The sequence below is a fragment of the Syngnathus floridae genome, chromosome 14 (assembly GCF_059516105.1).
Source record: "Syngnathus floridae isolate MCC-2025c chromosome 14, RoL_Sflo_1.0, whole genome shotgun sequence".
NCBI classification, from domain to species: Eukaryota; Metazoa; Chordata; class Actinopteri; order Syngnathiformes; family Syngnathidae; genus Syngnathus; species Syngnathus floridae.
Genome location: NC_142426.1, coordinates 8,751,130 through 8,771,363, shown reverse-complemented (window position 1 = coordinate 8,771,363; position 20,234 = coordinate 8,751,130). Strand labels below are relative to the sequence as shown.

The 20,234-nt window shown below is 48.5% G+C and overlaps 2 protein-coding genes across 5 annotated transcripts; both read left to right on the top strand.

The window, feature by feature from the left end:
- Nucleotides 1-70: 70 nt before the first annotated feature.
- cables1 (Cdk5 and Abl enzyme substrate 1) lies at nt 71-7,322 on the top strand. Of its 2 annotated transcripts, XM_088397125.1 has the most exons (10): nt 71-930; nt 2,622-2,693; nt 2,782-2,874; nt 3,437-3,514; nt 4,811-4,919; nt 5,013-5,169; nt 5,329-5,432; nt 5,847-5,953; nt 6,021-6,228; nt 6,359-7,322. In XM_088397125.1, the coding sequence occupies exons 1-10, from the start codon at nt 353-355 to the stop codon at nt 6,497-6,499; spliced, it is 1,647 nt and encodes a 548-aa protein (XP_088253251.1). In that variant the 5' UTR covers nt 71-352; the 3' UTR covers nt 6,500-7,322. The 2 variants fall into 2 exon arrangements, with proteins under 2 accessions (XP_088253251.1, XP_088253252.1); XM_088397126.1 differs by lacking the exon at nt 3,437-3,514.
- A 1,599-nt stretch (nt 7,323-8,921) lies between these two features.
- Nucleotides 8,922-19,874, top strand: LOC148387559 (la-related protein 4B-like). 3 transcript variants are annotated; one of them, XM_088397122.1, is made up of 17 exons: nt 8,922-9,494; nt 11,400-11,537; nt 12,599-12,752; nt 13,188-13,331; nt 13,439-13,517; nt 13,678-13,814; nt 14,095-14,198; nt 14,390-14,500; nt 14,589-14,642; nt 14,716-14,967; nt 15,033-15,136; nt 15,202-15,450; nt 15,553-15,577; nt 15,661-15,819; nt 15,928-16,124; nt 16,251-16,365; nt 16,736-19,874. In XM_088397122.1, exons 2-17 carry the CDS (start codon nt 11,457-11,459, stop codon nt 17,000-17,002), a joined length of 2,232 nt encoding a protein of 743 aa, XP_088253248.1. In that variant the 5' UTR covers nt 8,922-9,494; nt 11,400-11,456; the 3' UTR covers nt 17,003-19,874. The 3 variants fall into 3 exon arrangements, with proteins under 3 accessions (XP_088253248.1, XP_088253249.1, XP_088253250.1); XM_088397124.1 differs by having other exon boundaries at nt 8,935-9,072; XM_088397123.1 differs by lacking the exon at nt 15,553-15,577 and having other exon boundaries at nt 15,636-15,819.
- The last annotated feature ends 360 nt before the right edge of the window (nt 19,875-20,234 follow it).

Here is a 20,234-nt window from a genome sequence, read left to right as displayed (position 1 = left end):
CGCTGTTAACAAGTGTGCCAGGCAGGTAGTTGACTGGTTACACTGGTCCTGCTTGATGCGACCTGCGTCGCAACATCCTGGTGTGGTGTGTCGACTTGTGCTTTAACAGTCAGGAAAAGGGTGGGGAAAGAACACTGGCGCCTGATTGGTTCCAACGCTCCCCTTTGCTGCCACAATACTGCAACCACGTGACCTGGCTGTTTTCAACCCACTTCCACGCGTGCATTTAAAAAGACGGACAGTGTAGATCGGCGTTATGTGCACCCACCCAAGTGCGGTTGATTCTAAAGCACGATTCGATGCATCGTAAGTGAGGAGGAAGAGGTGGGTGGAGGAGGCGTGAGGGAGAAGCATGGCGGCGGCAGCGAGCAGCAGCAGCCCCTCCGCCGCGGCCACGCTTCTGCACGGCCACCGCATCAACAACTCCCAGACGCGGAAACGCATCGATTCAAGGCGGAGGCAAGCGGCGCTCTCATTCCTCACCAACATCTCCCTGGATGGGCGACCCGTGCAAGGCGAGCGCCAGGAGGGGCAGGACGTCGCGGAGGAAGGAGACTCGGAAGCCCCGACTTGCATGGTGGAGCGAGACGCTGCCGCCGCCTCGGCTGCTGCTGCCTCAGCTGCCGCTCTTGCCGCCGCCGCGACCGCCTTGGCCAACCTGGCGAGCAGCCGAAGCAGCTCAGTGGCTTCGGCTGCATCCGTCGCCCCAGAACTCGGCGAGGGTGAAGCGATTCCTCAGGCGTATGCTCCTCCTCCGGCGGCGGCCGCGTTCGGCTCGCCTCTCTCGGCTCTCGCCGCCTCGGCCCGGGGCAGGCTGCAGACGTACACCCCGGGGGTTGCGCCCGCGCCGTACTCCAGACAAGGATCCCAGAACTACTGCCTGGACGGCGGACAGATCGCCAACTCTGCCATTGAGTTACAGCGATCGAGGTAAAAACTTTTGGCCTCAACACACTTGCAGACATCCATTTATTTGTGCATTTTACCCCCCATCATTCCAAGTATTTATTTTATGGGGAGAGGGCAACACAAATAGACGTGCTTTTTTTCTTTGAATCATTTTTTTTTGAGGAGGGGGGGGGGGGTCATGCACAGTGTGCCATTCAGGCTCGTACCGCCTCTGCAGTCTTAGATTGCAACCATGTTTTTACAGATGCTGCGAGCCGTCCGTATGTTACGCAAAGTATAAATATGCTTGTTTTTGGAAGTCGGAAACATGGCACGCACACACTTGCCTGGCCTGCCTCCTCCATTTCAACGTGACGGAACCTCCAGCGTCCTGTCCTCTCTCTTTGATGGACTAGCTGTCACCAACAGTTGTGTGCTGCTTTTCAATGGCAGAACCTTCTGTTGCAATGACTTTTTTCACAACGGAACCCTCTCCTGCCCGCCTGGCAGACTGGAACTTGTTTTCCCGCTCCCTCCTGACCTCATGCACTTACTTGCTCTCACTTAACTCGCAAAGGAGGCATGCTTTCATTTTTGTTGTTGTTAGCAGGAGGTGGCGTTAATGTCAGACTGGCTAAGTAAACCAATGTCTCACTGTCGTGTTATTGTTTGAAAGGTATTTGGCACAAAGGTCACATCCCGCGGCCCCTTGGTCTACTAGGGTTGGTGCAAAGTTCTGGCGGGGGTCACGTAGTGTCAACAACACACTGAAGCTTCTCATGATGAATTTTTTTTGTCCATTAAAAATGGATTCACATGACTGGAAAAGCGGACAAATGTAGTGTTAAAAGTGCCTTCTGTTGTTCTTTGGCTTCTTGTGTCATCTTGCTCCATCAACTTGGCCAAAAGGTCAGGAGACGCTGGAGAAGGAGCCAAGTCTTTTGTCTATCTCCACTGGGCCGAGTGTCAACAGTGCACGGGTGCCCTGGCGTCACGTGACGATGTGCGTTCGTTGTTGCGCAATCACGGCTCAACGCTTTTCTGGAGCTGAGCCGTGATTGGTGGGAACCTGAGACTAGGTGATGCCATTTTCAACGGCCACCTCTGAGATTGATTGAAAACTTTTCGAGTTGACGGTGGTTTATTTGTCACCATTTAACCTCAGCTGATCAACAAGTTATTGTTGCAGTAGTAGATGAGTGACAGTTGCTGAGCATTTAAGCATCTTTGAGTTTTAGCTCAGGAGATGTCGGTTCAGGTCCAGATTGAAGGTACGACTCTTTCTTGGTTATGTCGGATGGAATTTCAGGGGTTTCAAGAATTTCTTGCTACTTTTCAATTATTTTCAAACCATGACTAGAATTTTGAGCTGATTATTTTCTTTGTACTCTTCATAACTTTTGTATTGTTTCCAGTTATTTGTAGGTGTAATTCCACTGCCGACCACTAGTCTGTGAAACGTCATTTAGCTTGACAAGGTGTAAATTTGACGAAAGATTGAAAACTGGAGGTGAAAGTATGATTTTTTTCAGCCTAGTTTTTGCTAAAAATGATTGAGCGATCTTTAATCCTGCTTTTTATGCCTCTGTTAGTTTATTATGACCTAAAAAAATTCCTAGCATGTATTTAAATACAATACTTCTATATCATGGATCATGTTTATAATTTTATATTTTTCTAGTGTGGATTAATACTTTTTTTTTCTTTTAATCTTCTCATTTTTGATGTTGCAGACGCCGGCTCATCTCCCAGCGCTCATCGCTAGAAACGTTGGAGGACATTGAAGAGAATGCTCCTTTGCGCAGGTACGGCATGGCAGCTGCACACATGCACAAGATATTTTTGTCAAAAAACACCATCCTTTTTTTTTTCTTCCTCCCCCTCACATCTCAGATGCCGGACTCTGTCAGGTTCCCCTCGACCAAAGAGCTTCAAGAAGATCCACTTCATTAAGAACATGCGGCAACACGATATGCGCAACGGAAGGTACGAAGGGAACGCAACTCAAGTGAACTCTCGTCCCCACTCTTGCTTTGATTTGTCTTTTTTTACCCCAACACGGGTGACAATTGCCACGTGTGTGTGTTTGTGTGTATGAATTAGTGTGTGTGTGCAGAAGCTGCTAAGGAGCATTTTCTTCTTTTGTTTGATTTTGGATTCTTGGAAAGCAGTCAGACAAGATGTGGCTTGCTTGTTTGCAAGCGTTTGTGTATTTGAGTGTGCATATTGAGTAGATGAAGTTGGCACCCTTCCCCTGTAGTCGATTAATTTGGTGTTGAAAAAACAACAATGGACCGAGCCGCAATATTAATCACAATGGCTGCCTCTTTAATCTTTTTTTTTTTTTTTAATTCTCTGTTTAAATGATTTTTTAAGCCCTTGTCTAATGTTACTACTGCCCCCACGCCCCAAGAAAAAAAATCTATAATTTCAGTCTTTTTGTTTTTGGAATTTTTAGTGGCGTTTTGCATACACGCCGTTAAGATGGGCAGCAGCAGTTGAAAGGCAGCCAAAGCCTCAACCTGATGAGCTTGTTTTGTTTTTGTAGGATAGTCCTAATCAGTGGCAGAAGATCCTTCTATAGTGTATTTTCAGTGCTGCCCTATCGAGATTGTAGCCAAGCGGGGTACGTATCCTCCAGCATGACCTCCTTCTCCCGTCTGTGCTCCTTGCTCCTCCTCCTCATCGTAGCTTCTTCTCTTTTGTGGATGTGCTCTCTTTCAATTTTCAACCGGGGACGTTGTGTGCATGTTGACTGCTAATTGCTTTACACTTGTGAGCCCGCCTGGGTCATTTCTTTCGCCTCGATGGAGTGTAGTTGCATCGTCGGTCACGAGGTCAAAGTGACAGAGATGGACCAAAAGGTTGATCCTGATACAAAGACTGCTTTGATTTTGAAAAGGTTTTTAATGCAGGCTGGAGTTTTTCGGAAGTCATGAGCACTTTAGATGATTCCTACTTTGATTCCACAAAAGTCTTCCTGAGAAACATTTCAGATGCTTCAAGTGTCTCTTTCTTTATGAGCTAGATTGTGATATACATTCAATTATTATTTGTTGTGTATATTTGTCATCTTTCAGTTACGTCATTGAGAAGGCCATTTGATCTCCTGAACGATACGAACGCCGCGTGCAAAAACTTGTCGATCCTGCTTCTGGCCGTGCATTTTTTTTTTTTTTGGGGCGCTTTTCACGCATGTGAAGTTGACGATGATTATCAGAAAGCATTTGAGGCTTGTCAGAATGTGTTGTTGTTTTTTATTCTCCATCTCGGTTGTGCAACAGATGCAAGCATGTTGCATGGAGCGGGCGCCATGTGGAGCATGTTAGAAGCAACATCCAGCTCTCTCTCTCTCGTTCGTCCTTCTCTCTTTTCCTTGTTTGTTCTCGATCTTCTTTTAGCTGCATCGTGATAGTCGACGCTTCATAGACGCATAATGCTTTTTGGACTCTAACCCCTCCTCCTCTTGCTCCTCCTCCTTCGTCAAGTATCACATGAGGCCACTTGTATCTTTTAAAAACATGAGGCCAAGCCGAAAGGAAGGCAAAAGATAAGTGGGACGCATCCATGTTCATGCAAACACTGCAGTGGAGTGCTCAGAAGTTTTTGCATCCACAAATTAATTCATCAAATTAACGATTGGTCATTTTTAGGATTTATTTCTTTTTTGCCCCCAAGGTGCGTTCACTATGAATAAAGGTATTTTTAACCGTTTTGTCTTAATTATGTCGAATAGCGGAGAGCTGGTGGTTGTTTTCCTTCTTTCCACTGACCTCCTGCAGCCGTCTGAAATTTCAGTCCTCGGCCTCCCGAGGGACACTTTAGCTACCTGTAAAGAGAACACCACAAACAAAGACGGCCCCGGCTGGCAGTTAAGTAAATAAATAAATAGTGGCCATAAATGTTTTGTGCTCATCATCAGGGACGTGAAGATGGAGGCGTCGGGGCGCCAGCGCCACCCATCGGGGGGTGTCAGCGCCAAAGAGATGGTCATTGGCCTCGAGGGCGTCGAGCTCGGGGCGGATGGAAAGGTGAGAATTTGAATGAAAAAAAGGCATTGGATCCATCAGAAGATTGAGCACTTATTTGAATCATCATTTTTTTGTGAACGCACGCACGTGCAGACGGTGTCGTACACTCAGTTCTTGTACCCGACCAACGTGCTGGGCGGGCGGAGGAACACCATCGACTCCACGTCGTCCTTTTCGCAGTCTCGCAACGCCAGCCATCGCAGCCTCATCCTGGCCCGCGCCAACAGCAACCAAAGCAGCTTGGACACCGGTCGGTCAATACCTCACCTGACCTTTGACCCTAACCCAAACAAAATGACCATGTATAGCAAGGCTTTTTTTTGTAAAACAATGATCATGTATAGTAGTTTTATTCTTTTTTTGGTAAAAAAAAAAAGATTCTGTATGGTAAGGCTTTTTTTCTTATTAGGCAACGACCTGAGTGAGTTCCGTGAGTACGACCCCAACCTTCTGGACGACCCTCAGTGGCCTTGCGGCAAACACAAGCGAGTGCTCATCTTCCCGTCCTACATGGTGAGTCAGTGAATGCAACGCAAATACTACGTGACTGACAAGTATGTATTGTTCTGGCATGTTTTGTTGACGCTATCAGAAGTTAAATTTAGGCACTGCTCATTTTCCCACAGAGGACGATAAGGTTCACAAGGCGCGTTTGTTTGTACGAAAGGCAGCTAGCGGGAGGGGAGTTATTTGAACGCTCCTTCCTGGTTTTGTTTGGAATGTTGTCGTCGTCCCCCCCCCCCCCTCGCTTCCTCCAATGGCAAATTGGAAATGTTATGTATCCAAAGTCCAAGTGGTATCGGTGCTTGATATCTGCTTCAGGGACCATTCAAGAACTGAGTACTGGTATCAGTGTAAAAAAACAAACAGAATGATGCAGTGGAACTGTAAAACAAAAAAGCAAACTTTATTTGCCATATTTGTTAGACGACGGTCATCGAGTACGTGAAACCCTCCGACCTGAAGAAGGACATGAACGAAACCTTCAAGGAGAAGTTCCCTCACATCCGTCTCACGCTCAGCAAGATCAGAAGGTAGGACTTGCCGTCTGTCCGCAACATCCCCCGAGCTCCGTTCAACGCCCTTGTCCCCTCATCTTAGCCTGAAGCGGGAGATGAAGAAGCTGGCCCAGGACGAGTGCGGCTACGAAGAGCCCACGGTGGCCATGGCCTTTGTCTACTTTGAGAAGCTGGTGCTGCAGGGCAAGCTCAACAAGCAGAACCGCAAACTCTGTACGGGGGCCTGCGTCCTGCTGGCGGCTAAGATAGGCGGCGATCTCAAGAAGCACCAAGTCAAGCTTCTTATTGACGTAAGTTGCGCGTGGCTCAATGTGCTCCTGGCACCATGGAGGAACCTTTGATGCTAGAACATATTTCATGAATCGGTCTCGGGTACGACTCGTATTTGCCGGAACGTTGGCTTTCAAAATTATCTTGCAGAAACTGGAGGAGAGGTTCCGCGTGAACCGTCGCGAGCTGATCGCCTTTGAGTTCCCCGTGCTGGTGGCGCTGGAGTTCAACCTGCATCTCCCCGAGCATGAGGTCATGCCGCACTACAGACGCCTACTGCAGACTTCTTAGCGGCGGCGGTGGCGGGCAGCCCCGTTTGCTTCGACTCACGCGACTGTTGCAGAAGCTGGGTCTCTTTTTTTTTTTTTACCTCTTTTCTTTTTTCCCCCGCCACCATTTTGTACATTTTAGACTCATTTTAAAAACTTTTTTGGGGTTATGAACTGGATCCTTCTCTCCTTTCACATTTCTTTTAATCATCAAACTGCTTTGCGTATGCTTGCTTGCGGTTTGCCGATCGTCTTAAAAAAAAGTGCACTTTTTCTCAAGATTTTTACGCAGCTTATAGTTGGAATTTTTTTTCTTAGTTCTATGCATGAGGAAACATTGTCTTCTCTTCCATTCCATTGTGCTATTCCGATCACTTTGACCAGTGTGTAATCTTCACCTGCTCTATGTTAGAGTGTTTTGCTAGCATCTTAAGGTGCTCTATGGTTGTTAAGGTGGTCGTTTTTGGTTGCCAGAGAAGGAAGGGTTAGGGTGCATACCAGCGTCCAGTTGCTGTCCATTTGGGTGAATTTCACTTTGTTTGGAACATCCACCGACCTCCATGTCATTTGGTGACAAACAAATGTTTCAGAGGGCTTCTAATATTCACTTGATTTGGCATGTTTATGATTTGATGTCTCATCATAAGCCCTCTTCAGCAAGAAGTAAAAAAAATCATAGGAAGAGCTAAGATGTATTTGTAATTCAGTTTTCTGGGGATATTTAAGATGCATTTCACCACATTTGATTGTTGCTGGCAAAATATCGGTAGCTAAGAACAGACTGAAGGCTATTATTACTGCTGGATTATAACTGTAAATAAAACATTTGCTTGTCCAATCAAAAAGAGAGTTTTTGTGATGATAAAGTAACATTTTGTTTGTTGTCAGGATGGTGTTTGCATTATTATGAATGAGAATTGAGCAAATGCTAACATACAAAAATTTAGTCAATTTAAGCAAAGTGACACAATTTGGAGCTAAAGTCATTTTTGCAAGGAACAAAATCCCAAGCGGGAAGTTCTATTTTACCTTCTCGATCAGCGATTGTGACTAAGATAGATGTGTCACGTGGACGTTCTAAAGTAAACAAGGCCTGGGATCAAAACAAACCGTGAGGACGCATGGCATGCGTGGCTTAGTCAGCCCCCATTGAGGGCCTAATTCCCCCCTGACCGGACCCATACATGGACAGGCTTATTGTGAAAACATGTAGCGGCATTTGGCAGGGGCGTAACGGCGCATGCATGGCGTCGTCTATCTTTGGCTGGAACATAACATTTGGCTGAGGTGGCAGTTTTCCCATCACCGTGGTGTGACTCAGGACTTTTCCCGTGTAAACACGGAGGCCCGGAATGTGGGGCCCGGCAGCATGCTGGCCCACACTTACATGACGTCACTGGGATCGTCTTCAAGTCCTCACCCGTTCTAGAACGCGCTTGGTTCAATTTGAATCAAGCTTTCTCGGTTACCGTAGGCACGCCAGTTCACTGTGCAGCAAGCTCTAACGGTGACTACTAACTGTTTTGAGCTAGTATTGCAAACAATTTCAAGCTCTTTAGTTTCTGTTTACATGTACATAAATATGCAGGAGCATCATTACGACACGAGCTCCTCGACACTGCATTCGGTTCACCGAAATTTTCAGGTGTACCTAATAACAGGCCACTTCATTAGGGAAATATCATGGTCAAAGCTTAACTGTAACTGAAAAAGCGACCCCCTCACCTCCACTTCCTGATTGGCTGTTTTGTTTGTGACGTACCTCCTGGACACTTCATTAGGTACACCATAACTGGCCACACCTAATAACAGGCCATTGCATTTGTAAACATGGGCAAAATTGTGAAAAATATTGAAGTTTGAAACTCAATATCTGCTGTGTCAGTGACAAGTAAAAAAAAAAGGAACCTTGCCAAGAACGCGCTTGTTTTTTTTAAAATTGAGCTTTCTCGTTTACCGTAGGCACGCCAGTTCACTATAGTGATGTGCATTCCAGTTCTTTTAAGTAAACTGAATCTTTAGAATCGGTTCACTCAAAAGATTCGTTCAAAAGAATCGTTCACCAAATTGTTCGCCCTCCCCACTCCCCACACAATGATCCGTTGTTGAATGAGTACGTCGTGAACGAGAAATTGCGTCACTGACTCGTTCGTGAACGGGAAATTATAACGTTAGCTGTTAGCTTAGAGAAAATGAGCACGAAAGAAGTGATGTTTCAGTGAGTGGTTCTTTCTTTCCTTGGAAAATCGTAAATCAACATTCTGGCTTACATAGTTCACGTTCACTGACTGATCCGTTGGCAGTTCACTCACTGTCTCTTCGCGAACGGGAAAGTGAGCACTCGTTCACTCTCTGATCCGTACTCGCAATGAACTGAAAAACGAACGAATCACTTCAGGAAATGAGTTGTTCACTGAAAGGAGTCGTTTCTTTGAACAAATCGTTCACTCACGAGGCAACACAAGCGTCCATTCGGCAATCTTGTGTATGCTCGGGAGGAACGTCGCCAGTTTTGACGCGTTCATTTGTCCGGATTAATTTCGCCGCTTCGCTTCTCTTTGGTTCCGTTGGCTCCTCTTCTTTAGAGCTGTTGAGGTGAGGCCACTGCCTACCCTTTTTGTGGCGTGGAATTGTCCACGCGCCACCACGTTTATTCAAGTTGGTGAAAGCAAAGCAAGCTAAGGTAGTTAGCCACCTAGCTCCCCCTGCTACTAGCTCTTGGGTATCTCGCTTCTTATTGGGGGTCGGGGCAGGGGGCTGGGGGTGAGACCGCTTGTTAACACTCGCCCGACGCTCCGAGAAGGATCTCCGGGGTGGCTGCCTGGCTGAGCTTTGAGGGTCATCTCGTCGAGGCAGCCCGCTGCTTAAACCCCTGCGCATTTAGCACCGGACGCCCTGCCTAGGCCTCAGTCCAAACCCCGACGTCTCCTGCCTGCCTCTCCCCGCCCCCCTCTCCCTTCTCTATTTTTGTCTTCTGTGCTTTCTTTTCGGCCTGCCGGACCAGCGAGAGTTGACAGGTGAGTGGCACATTCTCGATTGGACTTGTGCAAGTGAACTCGTTTCAAAGGAAACAAAGTGTGCTCGTAGAAAAGCTTTGTTGTGGAAAAATCCGGTCCGGGAAGTTAGCAGTGGGGCTAGCTAAATCTGAGCTCGATGGGGGTTGGGGGGGGGGAAACGGGGCGAAATCACGCCGGAGGGTCGCCATCTTCCATTGGGCACGACAGCTAACCAGCTGGGCCTGCTCCGTCAACTTGGACGTGCACCGGAATTAATTGCACGGCTCGTTTTTGGTGGCGTTTTTGATGAATGAACTCATCGTCCGTCCCCATGTCGCATACGATGCTCCTCGGGTCAGCCAAACACTTGACGTTTCTGCACTGCCACCGCTAGTACCGACACTCCCTGGGAAACCCCCGTTTATCGCTGATGCAAGGAATTGATTCACAAAAGACCGGTATTTAGTTGCCAGACGTGCGCGTGTGTGTGTGCGTGCGCGTTAGACTAACATTAGAAGGTTCCGCTTCTCTAAAAGTGAGGGAAACCACTAGATATCTTACTGTGCTGCTTACCTTTGACACCAAGTAGCACTTCAAGTTCCACCTCAATCAGCACCTCATAAAACACTTCTTCTTAAAGTAGCGGCCTATAATTTCTTTTTGTCGAGTGATGTGCAGGCTGCCGTGTGAAAGTGCAACCTGCTTCCAGATAAACCGGCCACGGCTGTTTGTTATGGCAAGCTCAGTCCAGTACTTTGAGCTTTCCTGTCTGCAGATTTGTCAAAACTGCGCATCTGTTCACTCCTTCAAGAAACAAGTGAAACAGCGGGACTTGTTTACAAATCCCGACCGGCTGCAAGAAATCTGAAACGTAGTAAAAAAATAAAAACGACAGGTACACATCGGTATTTGAACCTATTGACAGGAGGGCCAGATTTGATAAAGTGAAGGGTCCCGCGGGCCAATACTTTTTTCAGACATTTTTTAACTACAGAAATTTCATGCAGATACATACTGTTATGAAACAAATTTCATTGTCCCAATTGTCTTTATTTTTTAAATGGCAAAATAACCAAATATAAGCCACTCAGGCAGATGTGAACAACTTTAAAAACACAAATTCTGACTTTCATTCATATCTGAAGAGTCAGATAACATTGAACAAACTGTAAGCGACGGCCCTCAATGTCAACTTTCCTCGTTTTCTTTGCAGTCGCCATGGCAGAAATGAGCGGAGAGGGCTGGTGCTGCCACCTTTTAGTAATAGGAGGAATTACAGTTTCAAGTTTCATGATTTTTTTTAATTCAGTTTGACAGTGCAGGCGGGCCATGAATAATACATTATAAGACCGAAGCTGTGGGCTGTATGAAATATGACCGGGGGCCGGATTTGGCCCGCGGGCCGGACTTTGGACATGCCAGGCTTAGGGCCCTTGCGACCACCACCTAACGTTCGTACACCGGCACTGGAGGCAAGCAGGCTTGAGTACATGACCACCCATGACTCGGGCAGAGCGGGACTCGAACGACGCACCCTGCGCCTACTGGATGACCGCTGAGCTGCGGCCATCCTGCAGGCAGATCATGAATGCTAGCTAGTGGGCTAACATGGCGGATCGTTAGCTGCCCAGAGAGGCTAAAATAGTTGCTTGTCGCGCTCTGACAATCGTCTGTTTGGGAGCCTCGCCGTCAGATCGGCCGCGTGACAAATTTCTTTCATTCAAATCGACGCGAGCGCAAAAGCTGACTCGCGGGGAGTGTATTGCTTGATTGAGCAATGATCAAATGTTTTATTTTGTTCTGTTTCATAGTGCAGAGGTAACGGCTGTAAGGCTTTCTCTTTTTCCCGACAGCACGTGCTTGTTTTGTGGTCGGGGTGACGCAGCGGCGGGCTTGACTGATTGTTTGTGTGCCGCTTTTGCATAGGCCGCCGAGTGCCGCGCACGCACACTTCTCCCCGAGGAGCCAAGAAGCAGACGGCTCATGACTTCTGACCAGGACACCAAGGTTGTCGCTGAACCGCAGGTGCAGCCGGTGCAAGAGGCCAAGGACAACGCTTATTTGGTGCGTCACGGCCGCGGAAGAAAGCGACTTTTTCGTTCATCAATGTTGCCGCGTCACCGGTCACGCCGCCGTGTGATGTGGAGGGAAAACAGTTGGCGGATCAATGACCGTTTCCTCGCAAGCAAAGCACGGCCGACTTTGACACGGGCGCCATTACGCCTCTGACGTGACCCGTTGCCTCGCTGGAAAATTCACTGGCTGACTTCAAAGCGAGTCCGTGCGGCGACTTTGAGCGCCAGCGTAAAAGGGCCTTAAGGTGGCGCTGTTGGAAGTGACACCAGGCGCTATCACGTTTTAGCCCAGGATCAAAAACTGGATTGCGGAAAGGACTCAATAACAAAAAAAGCTCCTTTCACGCTGCCTGTGGAAGTTCTTGTGAGTGAACGCCAAGTGTGCAGCGGGCCCTTGTTTATGGCAGGGCAATGCCATACCCAAAGGAACGACCCTGCTTTTATGATTTGAAAGCTGAGACACAAATGCATATTTTGGAAGCAATATGCATGTCCCTCACCTTTTGGTCCGGACACTTCAAAAATTGCCCAAGAACCAAATGTCGTTAGCTCTACGCGCCAGCTAGCGTGCGCTAAAGTAAATTAAACAGGCAGATTTGAGCACACCTCATTTGATGGCATGAATTGTCGTCCATTTGAGTTTTGACTTTGCACCCACGCGGTTTGCTGGCAGCTGCCAGATGACACACTTCGGCCCGCTCCAACTAAATTTGTGATCGACTGAAAGAGTTGCCCAACCAGTATAATATATCTTGGAGAAGTGCTACAAGCTAGTAAGGTAGCCGCCATTAGCTTGTGGCATAGGCCTGCTTTCACTTGAACAACAACCCGCTCCATGTCTTTGTGATGTCTTTTTTTTTTTTTTCCCCTCCCAACTGCCCTATTCCCACATTTGTTTCCTTTGACTCCATCAAGCCCAAGTTTATTTTCCGTCCACTTGAACGTACCGAAAATGTGTCGGCATACGTAGCTCATCTTCCCTGCGCAAAGCGTGACTATTGGTGCTCGACTGCGCTTCTTTCTGAGACTCATCTGGCGTTGCCTCCGCAGGAATCTGCCAAGGTTTCGGACCTCAATCCCAATGCGAAAGCATGGGCCAACCACGTGTTTAGCCTGGAGCCCAGCGGTGGCGCCGACAAGTGCGCCGCAGCTCCGCCGCCACAGAAGGACTCCCGCAGGAGCTCGGCCCAGCCCGGCTCACCAGGTTGGCCCGTCCACCTTTTTCCGACACTTGCAACAAAGAAGGGAAGCCCTGCAGAGCCATTGCAAATACCCCATGTCTTTCTTTTGTCTTGACACACAAACATAGACAAATATCAATATTTGTAAAACATATTCTAGCTCAAATAATTTTTGCAAACGTTATTGTTTGTTTGCCTGCGATCAAGCAAGATGACTTGACAGCAACGTGACTCATCACATTTGTGCCAAAACCCGAATTCCCCGGCGACCGAATAGCTGCGCAGTCAGTCATTCGCTTGCGTGAGCTAGCCATGCCAGACAAGCTTGCAAATGGCACAGTCTTCAAGCTCAGCCGCCTTTGTCCCTTTCTGCTGACCTCGTCCGTCTGACCGCAACCCCTTTTTGCCCAATCACCGGACAGCTTCCGACAGTTGACCTTTGTGTCTTTGTCGCACAGGAGGTTATGGCGCCGGTGAAGGAGACGAGGCTTTCCGGGAGCCCGATGAGCCCCCGCCGGTGACGCCGACGTCGGGCCGGCCCCCTGCCTCGCCCGTCACCCCGGAGCCGGACTTCCCGGAGCCAAGGCCGCCTGCGCCCGCAGGTAGGCGGGTTGGCCGGCCGCTTGCGATGCTAAATTCATAACCGGGTGATGCTTTGACGTGCCGCTGTGCCTGTCTGTGAGCATTTTGTTTCTTTGTGCGGGAACAGTCGATGACCCCCAGCCCAGGGATCCCCAGGAAGCTTTGCGGGAGCACCTGAAGACAGCTCTGGAATTCTGTCTTTCCCGGTGAGCAGCGACCTTTGCTCAATTGCACATATTCCTCCTCATTATCATTTGTAACCGTCCTGCCGTATATACTTAGTTTTGTTACTCTTGTCCGCCACTGTTTGTTGTCCTCCCGGCGCAAAGTCTAACTCGGCCAGCCTGCCTGGTCTTTGTCCCTCAGCGAGAACCTGGCCAGTGACATTTACCTCATCTCCCAAATGGACAGCGACCAGTACGTGCCAATCGTGACGGTGGCCAACCTGGATCACATCAAAAAGCTCAGCACAGATGTCGAGCTCATCGTGGACATTTTACGCTGTGAGTGGGAGGCGGCGCTCGCTTGACTTTGAATCGGCGCGACTCCACTCGGACGAGCCGACACAATGACGCAAACGTGATCGGATAGCCTGAGCAAATTGCGCCACGCGCAACCAATCGCTTTTCTGAACAAACGCGGAGTCACTAGCTTCCCCGAGAAACATATTTTCCAAAAGAATTCCTTAGCCACGGCCAGCCCGCATGTAACGTAGCGCTGCCGCGCTTTGCCGTCATCGCATGACTTGTTTGCATCGACATGGTCATCCGCTTTGTCCCCCAGCTCTGCCATTGGTCCAGGTGGATGAGAAGGGGGAGAAGGTGCGACCCAATCAGAACCGTTGCATCGTGATCCTCCGAGAGGTTCCCGAGAGCACGCCGGTCGACGTGAGTGGACCCGACCCGCCCGTTGTGTCAGACTTCAACCCATGAGGACGCTTGTTCGCTCACAATTTAGCTCACAAACCCTCTCGAGCCGTCGTTGACTCACGAAAGGAAATATTGCGCAGGCAGACAGACGACTGTGGGAAGAAGAGATTTAGTAACGCAGAGGTGTGTTTGTTGCTTTTCTTTGACAGGAGGTGGAGGCCCTTTTTAAAGGAGACTGCCTGCCCAAGTTCGTCAACTGTGAATTTGCCTACAACGACAACTGGTTCATCACCTTTGAGTCCGAAGCGGATGCACAGCTGGTAAAACGACGGTTGTTGTGGTTTTGGGGAAAGAATGAAAATTGTATCATGTTTCACAAGTGACAAAAAGATGTTCTCCCGTTTCAAGGCATTTCAGTACCTCCGGGAGGAGGTGAGAACCTTCCAAGGGAAGCCCATCAAGGTGAGTCCTTTCTTTCGAAGGTGCATTGAACAAATGCCGAAGATGTCAACAAATGTGCCGTGCCCTGCCGCAGGCGCGAATAAAGGCCAAGGCCATCGCTCTCAACACGTTCATGCCCAAGAACGGTTACCGGCTCGTGGAGGCCAACCCGTACGCTCAGCAGCAGCAGCCACCGCCGCCTCAACAGCCGCCTCAGCCGCAGCGCTACACGGCGGCGTCCTACTACATCCCGCCGGTGTACAGCCCCCAGCAGCAGTTCCCCCTCTACAGCCTCATCGCACCCCAGGCCTGGTCGGCCACTCACAGCTTCATCGACCCCGCACTGGTAAGCCGGCGTTCGGAGGAGATTCTTGCGAGCGCATTACTGAGGTTTTTTTTTTTCCTCCCCAGGTTGCTCCATTCCACAACAACCAGTTCATCAATGGGTTCACATCGGCCAGTTTCAAGCCAGCGACGGCTCTTCTCGGTGTCAGACAGCACTCCCCCCGGGCCAGGTTAGTCTTTGACTGCTCGGCACGACCTGGACGAAGGCTTACCCGTCTTTGTTGGGTCCCGGCAGGAACCACGGCAAGCCACATCCCCGTCCGAGCCTCGCGGGCGCAGAGCGCACGGGGCTCCCGGACGGCTCAGCTCTCTTTGCCGGCTTCCCTGGCGACAGAACCAACGGGGTCCGCTGCAGCCCACCCGCTCGCTTCCCTGCCGGCCATCCCCGAAGCTCCGTCGCCGTCTTTCCCCGCCGGGAGACGGGCCGGACGTCGGACTTCACCACCGCGGTGGACTATGGTTCCCCGGGAATGGGCCGAGGAAGGTACCGCACGCGTCCTCGTGAATCGAAAGCAACCGCTGGAATTTGTGTCTCGTACGCCGCCCTCAAAATCCTTGAAAGTCTTTCGTCTTCTTCTTCTTGTAGGAAAAAGAGAGATGACAAGTTTACAGTAAGTCCTTTTGCCCTATTGGAGCCACGTCTGTCTTTTCCTTTTGCTGTTGTTTAAGGCAAAGCCATTTTGTGTGCGACAAGCGAGCGACGCCGCAGTCGCCACAGTCGCCGCCGCCGCCCAAACCGCCGTCGCCGAGCTTCGAGTTGGGCTTGTCCAGCTTCCCTCCTTTGCCCGGAGCCGCCGGGCACCTCAAGGCGGAGGGCAGTTTTGACGGCCGACTGGCGCCCGCCAAGGACAGAGTACGCCGCCGCCCTTTTGTTCAACAAATGGAAAGCATAAAATAGAGCGGTCCTTTTGCAGCCTTTTTCAATCTTGCTGCAGCAGTTTGGGCTTTGTGTGTTCCGCAGAATGTCAGTGTCGACTCCAGTCCCGGAGGAGCCCCAAAAGAGCCTCCGAAGTCGATGCCCCCTTCCTCCTCCTCCTCTCCCTCCTCCCCCCTAGTGCCCGTGAGCTTCGTAGCTTCGCCCACTCCGGCTGCCTCCATCGCGGTCCCCACCCGGTCACCCCCGGTGTGCCCGCCACCTCCTCCCTCCATCCCAGCAACGTAAGCACACCGCACGGGGCTCCCCAACTGGTTTTATGAAAGGCGGAGACTCTTGAACTGCTTTGGCAGCACGTCGGAATTTGGAGATTGCAAAAACGCATTGACGCCACGGGACCTTGCTTTCAGGGAAGCGAGGTTGTCGGAGGTGAAGCGAGCCAAGGAGGCGCAGCTGTCCGTGGAGCGGGTTCCCGGCACGCTGTCCACCACCAACAAGTCGGTACAAGTCAACGGCGCCGCAACGGTCAGTGCGCATGAGAAACGAGCATTTTTCCCCTGAGACGAGGCCGCGGCCCGACCGATAGTAGCTCCTCCCTTTGTCTCGATGTCATTCTTTGAAGCCAATGATGGAGGATGGGTTTTGCCAAAACATCAGCAATTTTGCAGCTCCAAACAAATCCGACCACATGGACCCTTCTCAAATCAACTCCCTCGTTCAAATGGATGGCCAAAATTTTACGTGTTTTTTATGAGTAAATTCAAGCTGCTCTGATATTAGTCCGCCTCTGCAGGGGAAAAGAACATGCCGCAATTAACAATGGGACGGACAACTCATCGATGTCGAGCGTTTATATGATTGCCGGCCTGTAAAAACAGCTGCCGTCTGCTTGCAGGAGCAGCGGAAGCCTTCCTACGCCGAAATCTGCCAGCGGGCGAAGGAGACCCCCACCCCATCGCAGCCGCTCGCCCCCAAGGAAGCCAAGCCCACAGGCGAGGAGAGGAAGTGCCCCGACGGCCCGAACCTGACGCGGGAGGCCGCCAAGGCCAGAGAGACGGGAAGACCCCCGCGGGACACGCGCAGACTGGCTGGCCACTGGGCCTCCCCGCCGCACTCGGGGAAGAAGGATTCCCACCAAACCCCGCCCAAGTCCCCCCTGTAGGGTCTCCCCTTCCGCCGAAGTCCACTGATTGCCCCCCCCCCCTCCCCTTCCACCCAAAAAAAAAAAAAAAGACAGGAACCACGTCAGGGCTACTCCATTGTTCTTCTCTCCAAACGTTGAAGGCGAGCAAAGAGAATGACGCCTCCTTCTCTGGATCAGGGCTTTCAGACAAAAAGCACTTTAGTGTGCACGTAAAGCACCCCCACATTCATTTGGGTTCAGCTCCTTTTTACTCATCAATTTTAGTTGTCTGTCCATTTTGTTTTTGTGGCACATTGGAACGGCGACTCAATTGGAAACTTGCCACTGAAGTTTGTTTTGTCCGGGATGCGACCAAAATAGATTGCTCTTCTTTTGCACTCATGATTTTGCCTCGCTCACAATGAAATGCAAAGAAAATTTGGTTCAAATGTGAAATGCCCCAAAATATGAATTTTGTTGAAGTTCCCTGTGGAGAGCAACCTCCCAATTGTAGATTTCTCAGAGCGCTGAGCAAATTTAAAAATCCCCCCCAATTTTGCACAAGCGACTCTGGTGGCGGCGCCATTTTGGGGGGGAGGGGCATGCGGATAGGCCTTCTTTTGCCCACGCTGTCACTGGCAGACGCCCGACGCTCATCGGCATTCACCCACAGTGGCGTGGGCCCTCATTAGCCCCATGCGGGCTCACGGAAGCACGGGGTACAGAGCCTCCATGTTTTGTCTGTGAAAGTGAACACCGGCCAGCATTTTGTTCGCTTGACTCGCCCTTTTTGATTGATGGGCCAGGATGGCAGAATGCAAGTGTTTGGCTCGGAGTAAATGAAGAAAAGAGGAGGAGCAACTAAGCCGGTGACACAGGTTTCTTGTGTTTTGCAGCGGAAGGACAAAAGAGGCGCCGACACTGCATGTCCCCCTAGCAACACGTTTGCTTCAAGTGTAAATAATTAGCAGGTCCAACCTTCACAAACGAATCTTTCTTCCCACCTGAAGCATTTTTGTTACTCCCAGCAATCAAAGGGAAACGGCGCAACTTTTCTCTATTATTTATTTTGACTTTTATTTTTTGGGACTGAAATGCACACTGATTTTTTTTTTTTTAATTTTGTCCCTCTTTGCAGTTGCTGAGCAAAGACACGCATTTCTAGAGCTGTGCCATTTATTCCCTGTTTTTTTTTTTTTGCGAGAGGAAAAGCATCAGCAGGCGGGCGTCGTCTCCACGCAAAAGATTTCCATCCAGTGTTTGAGAAACTTGAATTTTATTTGAACTTGAAAAGTGACTTTGCCTTAACTTTTATACCAGACGAGCATAGAGGGTAGTGTTTGCGCCCCCCCCCCTCCCCCTGCACTACTAATGAGATAATATTTAGTGACCTAAGGCAGCGTGCAAATAAGTATCAGCGGTTTTTTTTCTTCAGTTTTTTCTTTTTGTATCATGTACAAAAAGAAAAAAAGGTTGGATTCAGGTTGTTTTTGGCAGGCAAAAGTAAAAAAAATGGTGTAAATGCAAACCCGAGTCGATACTGTATTAAATATTATGCACTTTGAGGTGTGTGCTTTGCTTGTACAATTGTAAATACTCAGATTATAAAAAATATAAGGTACCTACAAAACAAAGTTCTATTAATGTCACTAATGACCTGGATGTTGGATTCAAACGACAAAAAAAAGACTTAATGTCTTTTGTTGTGCTTTTTGGAACTTTTTCTTTGATAATTCAATTTGTTTTGAGTGTGGACTTTGACAAACATTTTTGTTTGCTTTAGTTTCATTCCATTGACACATGGGCGTTTTTTTGTTGTTGTTTACATGCCACTAAAGAAAAAATTAACAAAGAGACACTCATCAACACAAAAAAATGTAAACTTCCTCACTTATTTTGTTGTTTTTGAGAAACTTGAGGGTGAGAGATTCCTACCAAACTCTTCTGGCTGTGTTTAGCGTGGCCTATCTTAGAGACAGCTAGTTGGATGCGCATTTACCAACACTGACTAACAATTAGTTATTTTGACGAGCGATCTCTCTGGGCTAAGCTACACATATCCACAAAACCATTTGAGTTCTGTAATGTTATGTTTGCCTACTGTAATTGTCATCCTGTCTTTTATTTTATTTTCTTGTGTGTTTTGCTGACGTTGTGAGGTGTAACGCACATTTGAAGCACAGGCTAACTGGTGCAAGCTCACAATAAGGTTTGGCTCCTGGGATATTGATCCTGCCTCAATGTTGATCCATGCAGGAGCAGCAACACTTTTTTTTTGTCTGTTTAAACCTTTACATGTGTCACAAAGGAGAAAAACGCTTTGACCACAAGACAGTGCGAGTGTGTGCCTAGCTGGTGCGTGACTCTTGTGTAGAAGGGCCTTCAATTTGGTGGGTTCCCATCATCGTGACTTCGGACTCTCAACTGTGAACACCCACGCGTGTCTGCAAATAAATAGGCATCCTTCCATAAAGATGGCTATCATCATCTCGATTGCCCCCCCAATCTCCCCCCTGATGGTGCACAACTGAGAAAAATAGCTGAATTAGTTTGTTTCTGAGGAACGCACAAGACTTGAGTTCTATTGACTCACCGTGGTTTCACTCATTAGCAACCTAACCTAGTTGCTACGCTAACAGCTGTGGACAATCGTGGACTCTGCGTAAAGGCTTGCATGCCTAGAGACACCTTTAACCATTTTTATTCTTTCCTCTGTTGTTTTTGTTGCCATTTGATCTTAGTTTGTTTATTTTTTTGCAGATTTTTTTTTCTTTCATTGTGAGACTGGAATCAAGTGCTTGGTTGGTTTCGAGATAATTTAAGTTACTCTTGTGACAGGATGTTCAACTTGTCTTGTTTGGAAAATAAATGTAGCTTACTGGAAAAATAAACATTTAGGCACTGTTGAGGAGCTCTGGGGCTCTTTGTCTTTTATTTACTTTTACAGTCTCCATAAGTTATTGATTGCAACTTTTTTTAATTGAATATTAAAATGTAAATATGTAAACATTTTCTTTGGGAAAACAATATTTTTAATTCATCAGTAATTGAATTTGTGTATGATACATTACATGATTGGCCAATTTCATAAAGATGAATGTCATGTAAAAATCAATGAAACAATTTAATGCAGTGTAATATAATACTTTCAAATACACAAATTGCAAGGAAGAACGACAAAATTGACGCCGCAAATATCTCCAGGACTCTCGCAAATGTAGAAGCAGGATGGGCCGCGGGCGAAAGAAACTCTTGGCCACACTAATATAAA

What these genes read in the sequence shown, in the direction of transcription:
- cables1 (XM_088397125.1), top strand. Translation starts at nt 353, where the DNA reads ATGGCGGCGGCAGCGAGCAGCAGCAGCCCCTCCGCCGCGGCCACGCTT. An exon ending in CCAAAGCAGCTTGGACACCG is followed by an intron (nt 5,170 to 5,328) that starts GTCGGTCAATAC and finishes TTTTCTTATTAG; the next exon opens with GCAACGACCTGAGTGAGTTC. An exon ending in ACGCTCAGCAAGATCAGAAG is followed by an intron (nt 5,954 to 6,020) that starts GTAGGACTTGCC and finishes CCCTCATCTTAG; the next exon opens with CCTGAAGCGGGAGATGAAGA.
- LOC148387559 (XM_088397123.1), top strand. Translation starts at nt 11,457, where the DNA reads ATGACTTCTGACCAGGACACCAAGGTTGTCGCTGAACCGCAGGTGCAG. An exon ending in AAGGCCGCCTGCGCCCGCAG is followed by an intron (nt 13,332 to 13,438) that starts GTAGGCGGGTTG and finishes GTGCGGGAACAG; the next exon opens with TCGATGACCCCCAGCCCAGG. An exon ending in TCCAAGGGAAGCCCATCAAG is followed by an intron (nt 14,643 to 14,715) that starts GTGAGTCCTTTC and finishes GCCCTGCCGCAG; the next exon opens with GCGCGAATAAAGGCCAAGGC.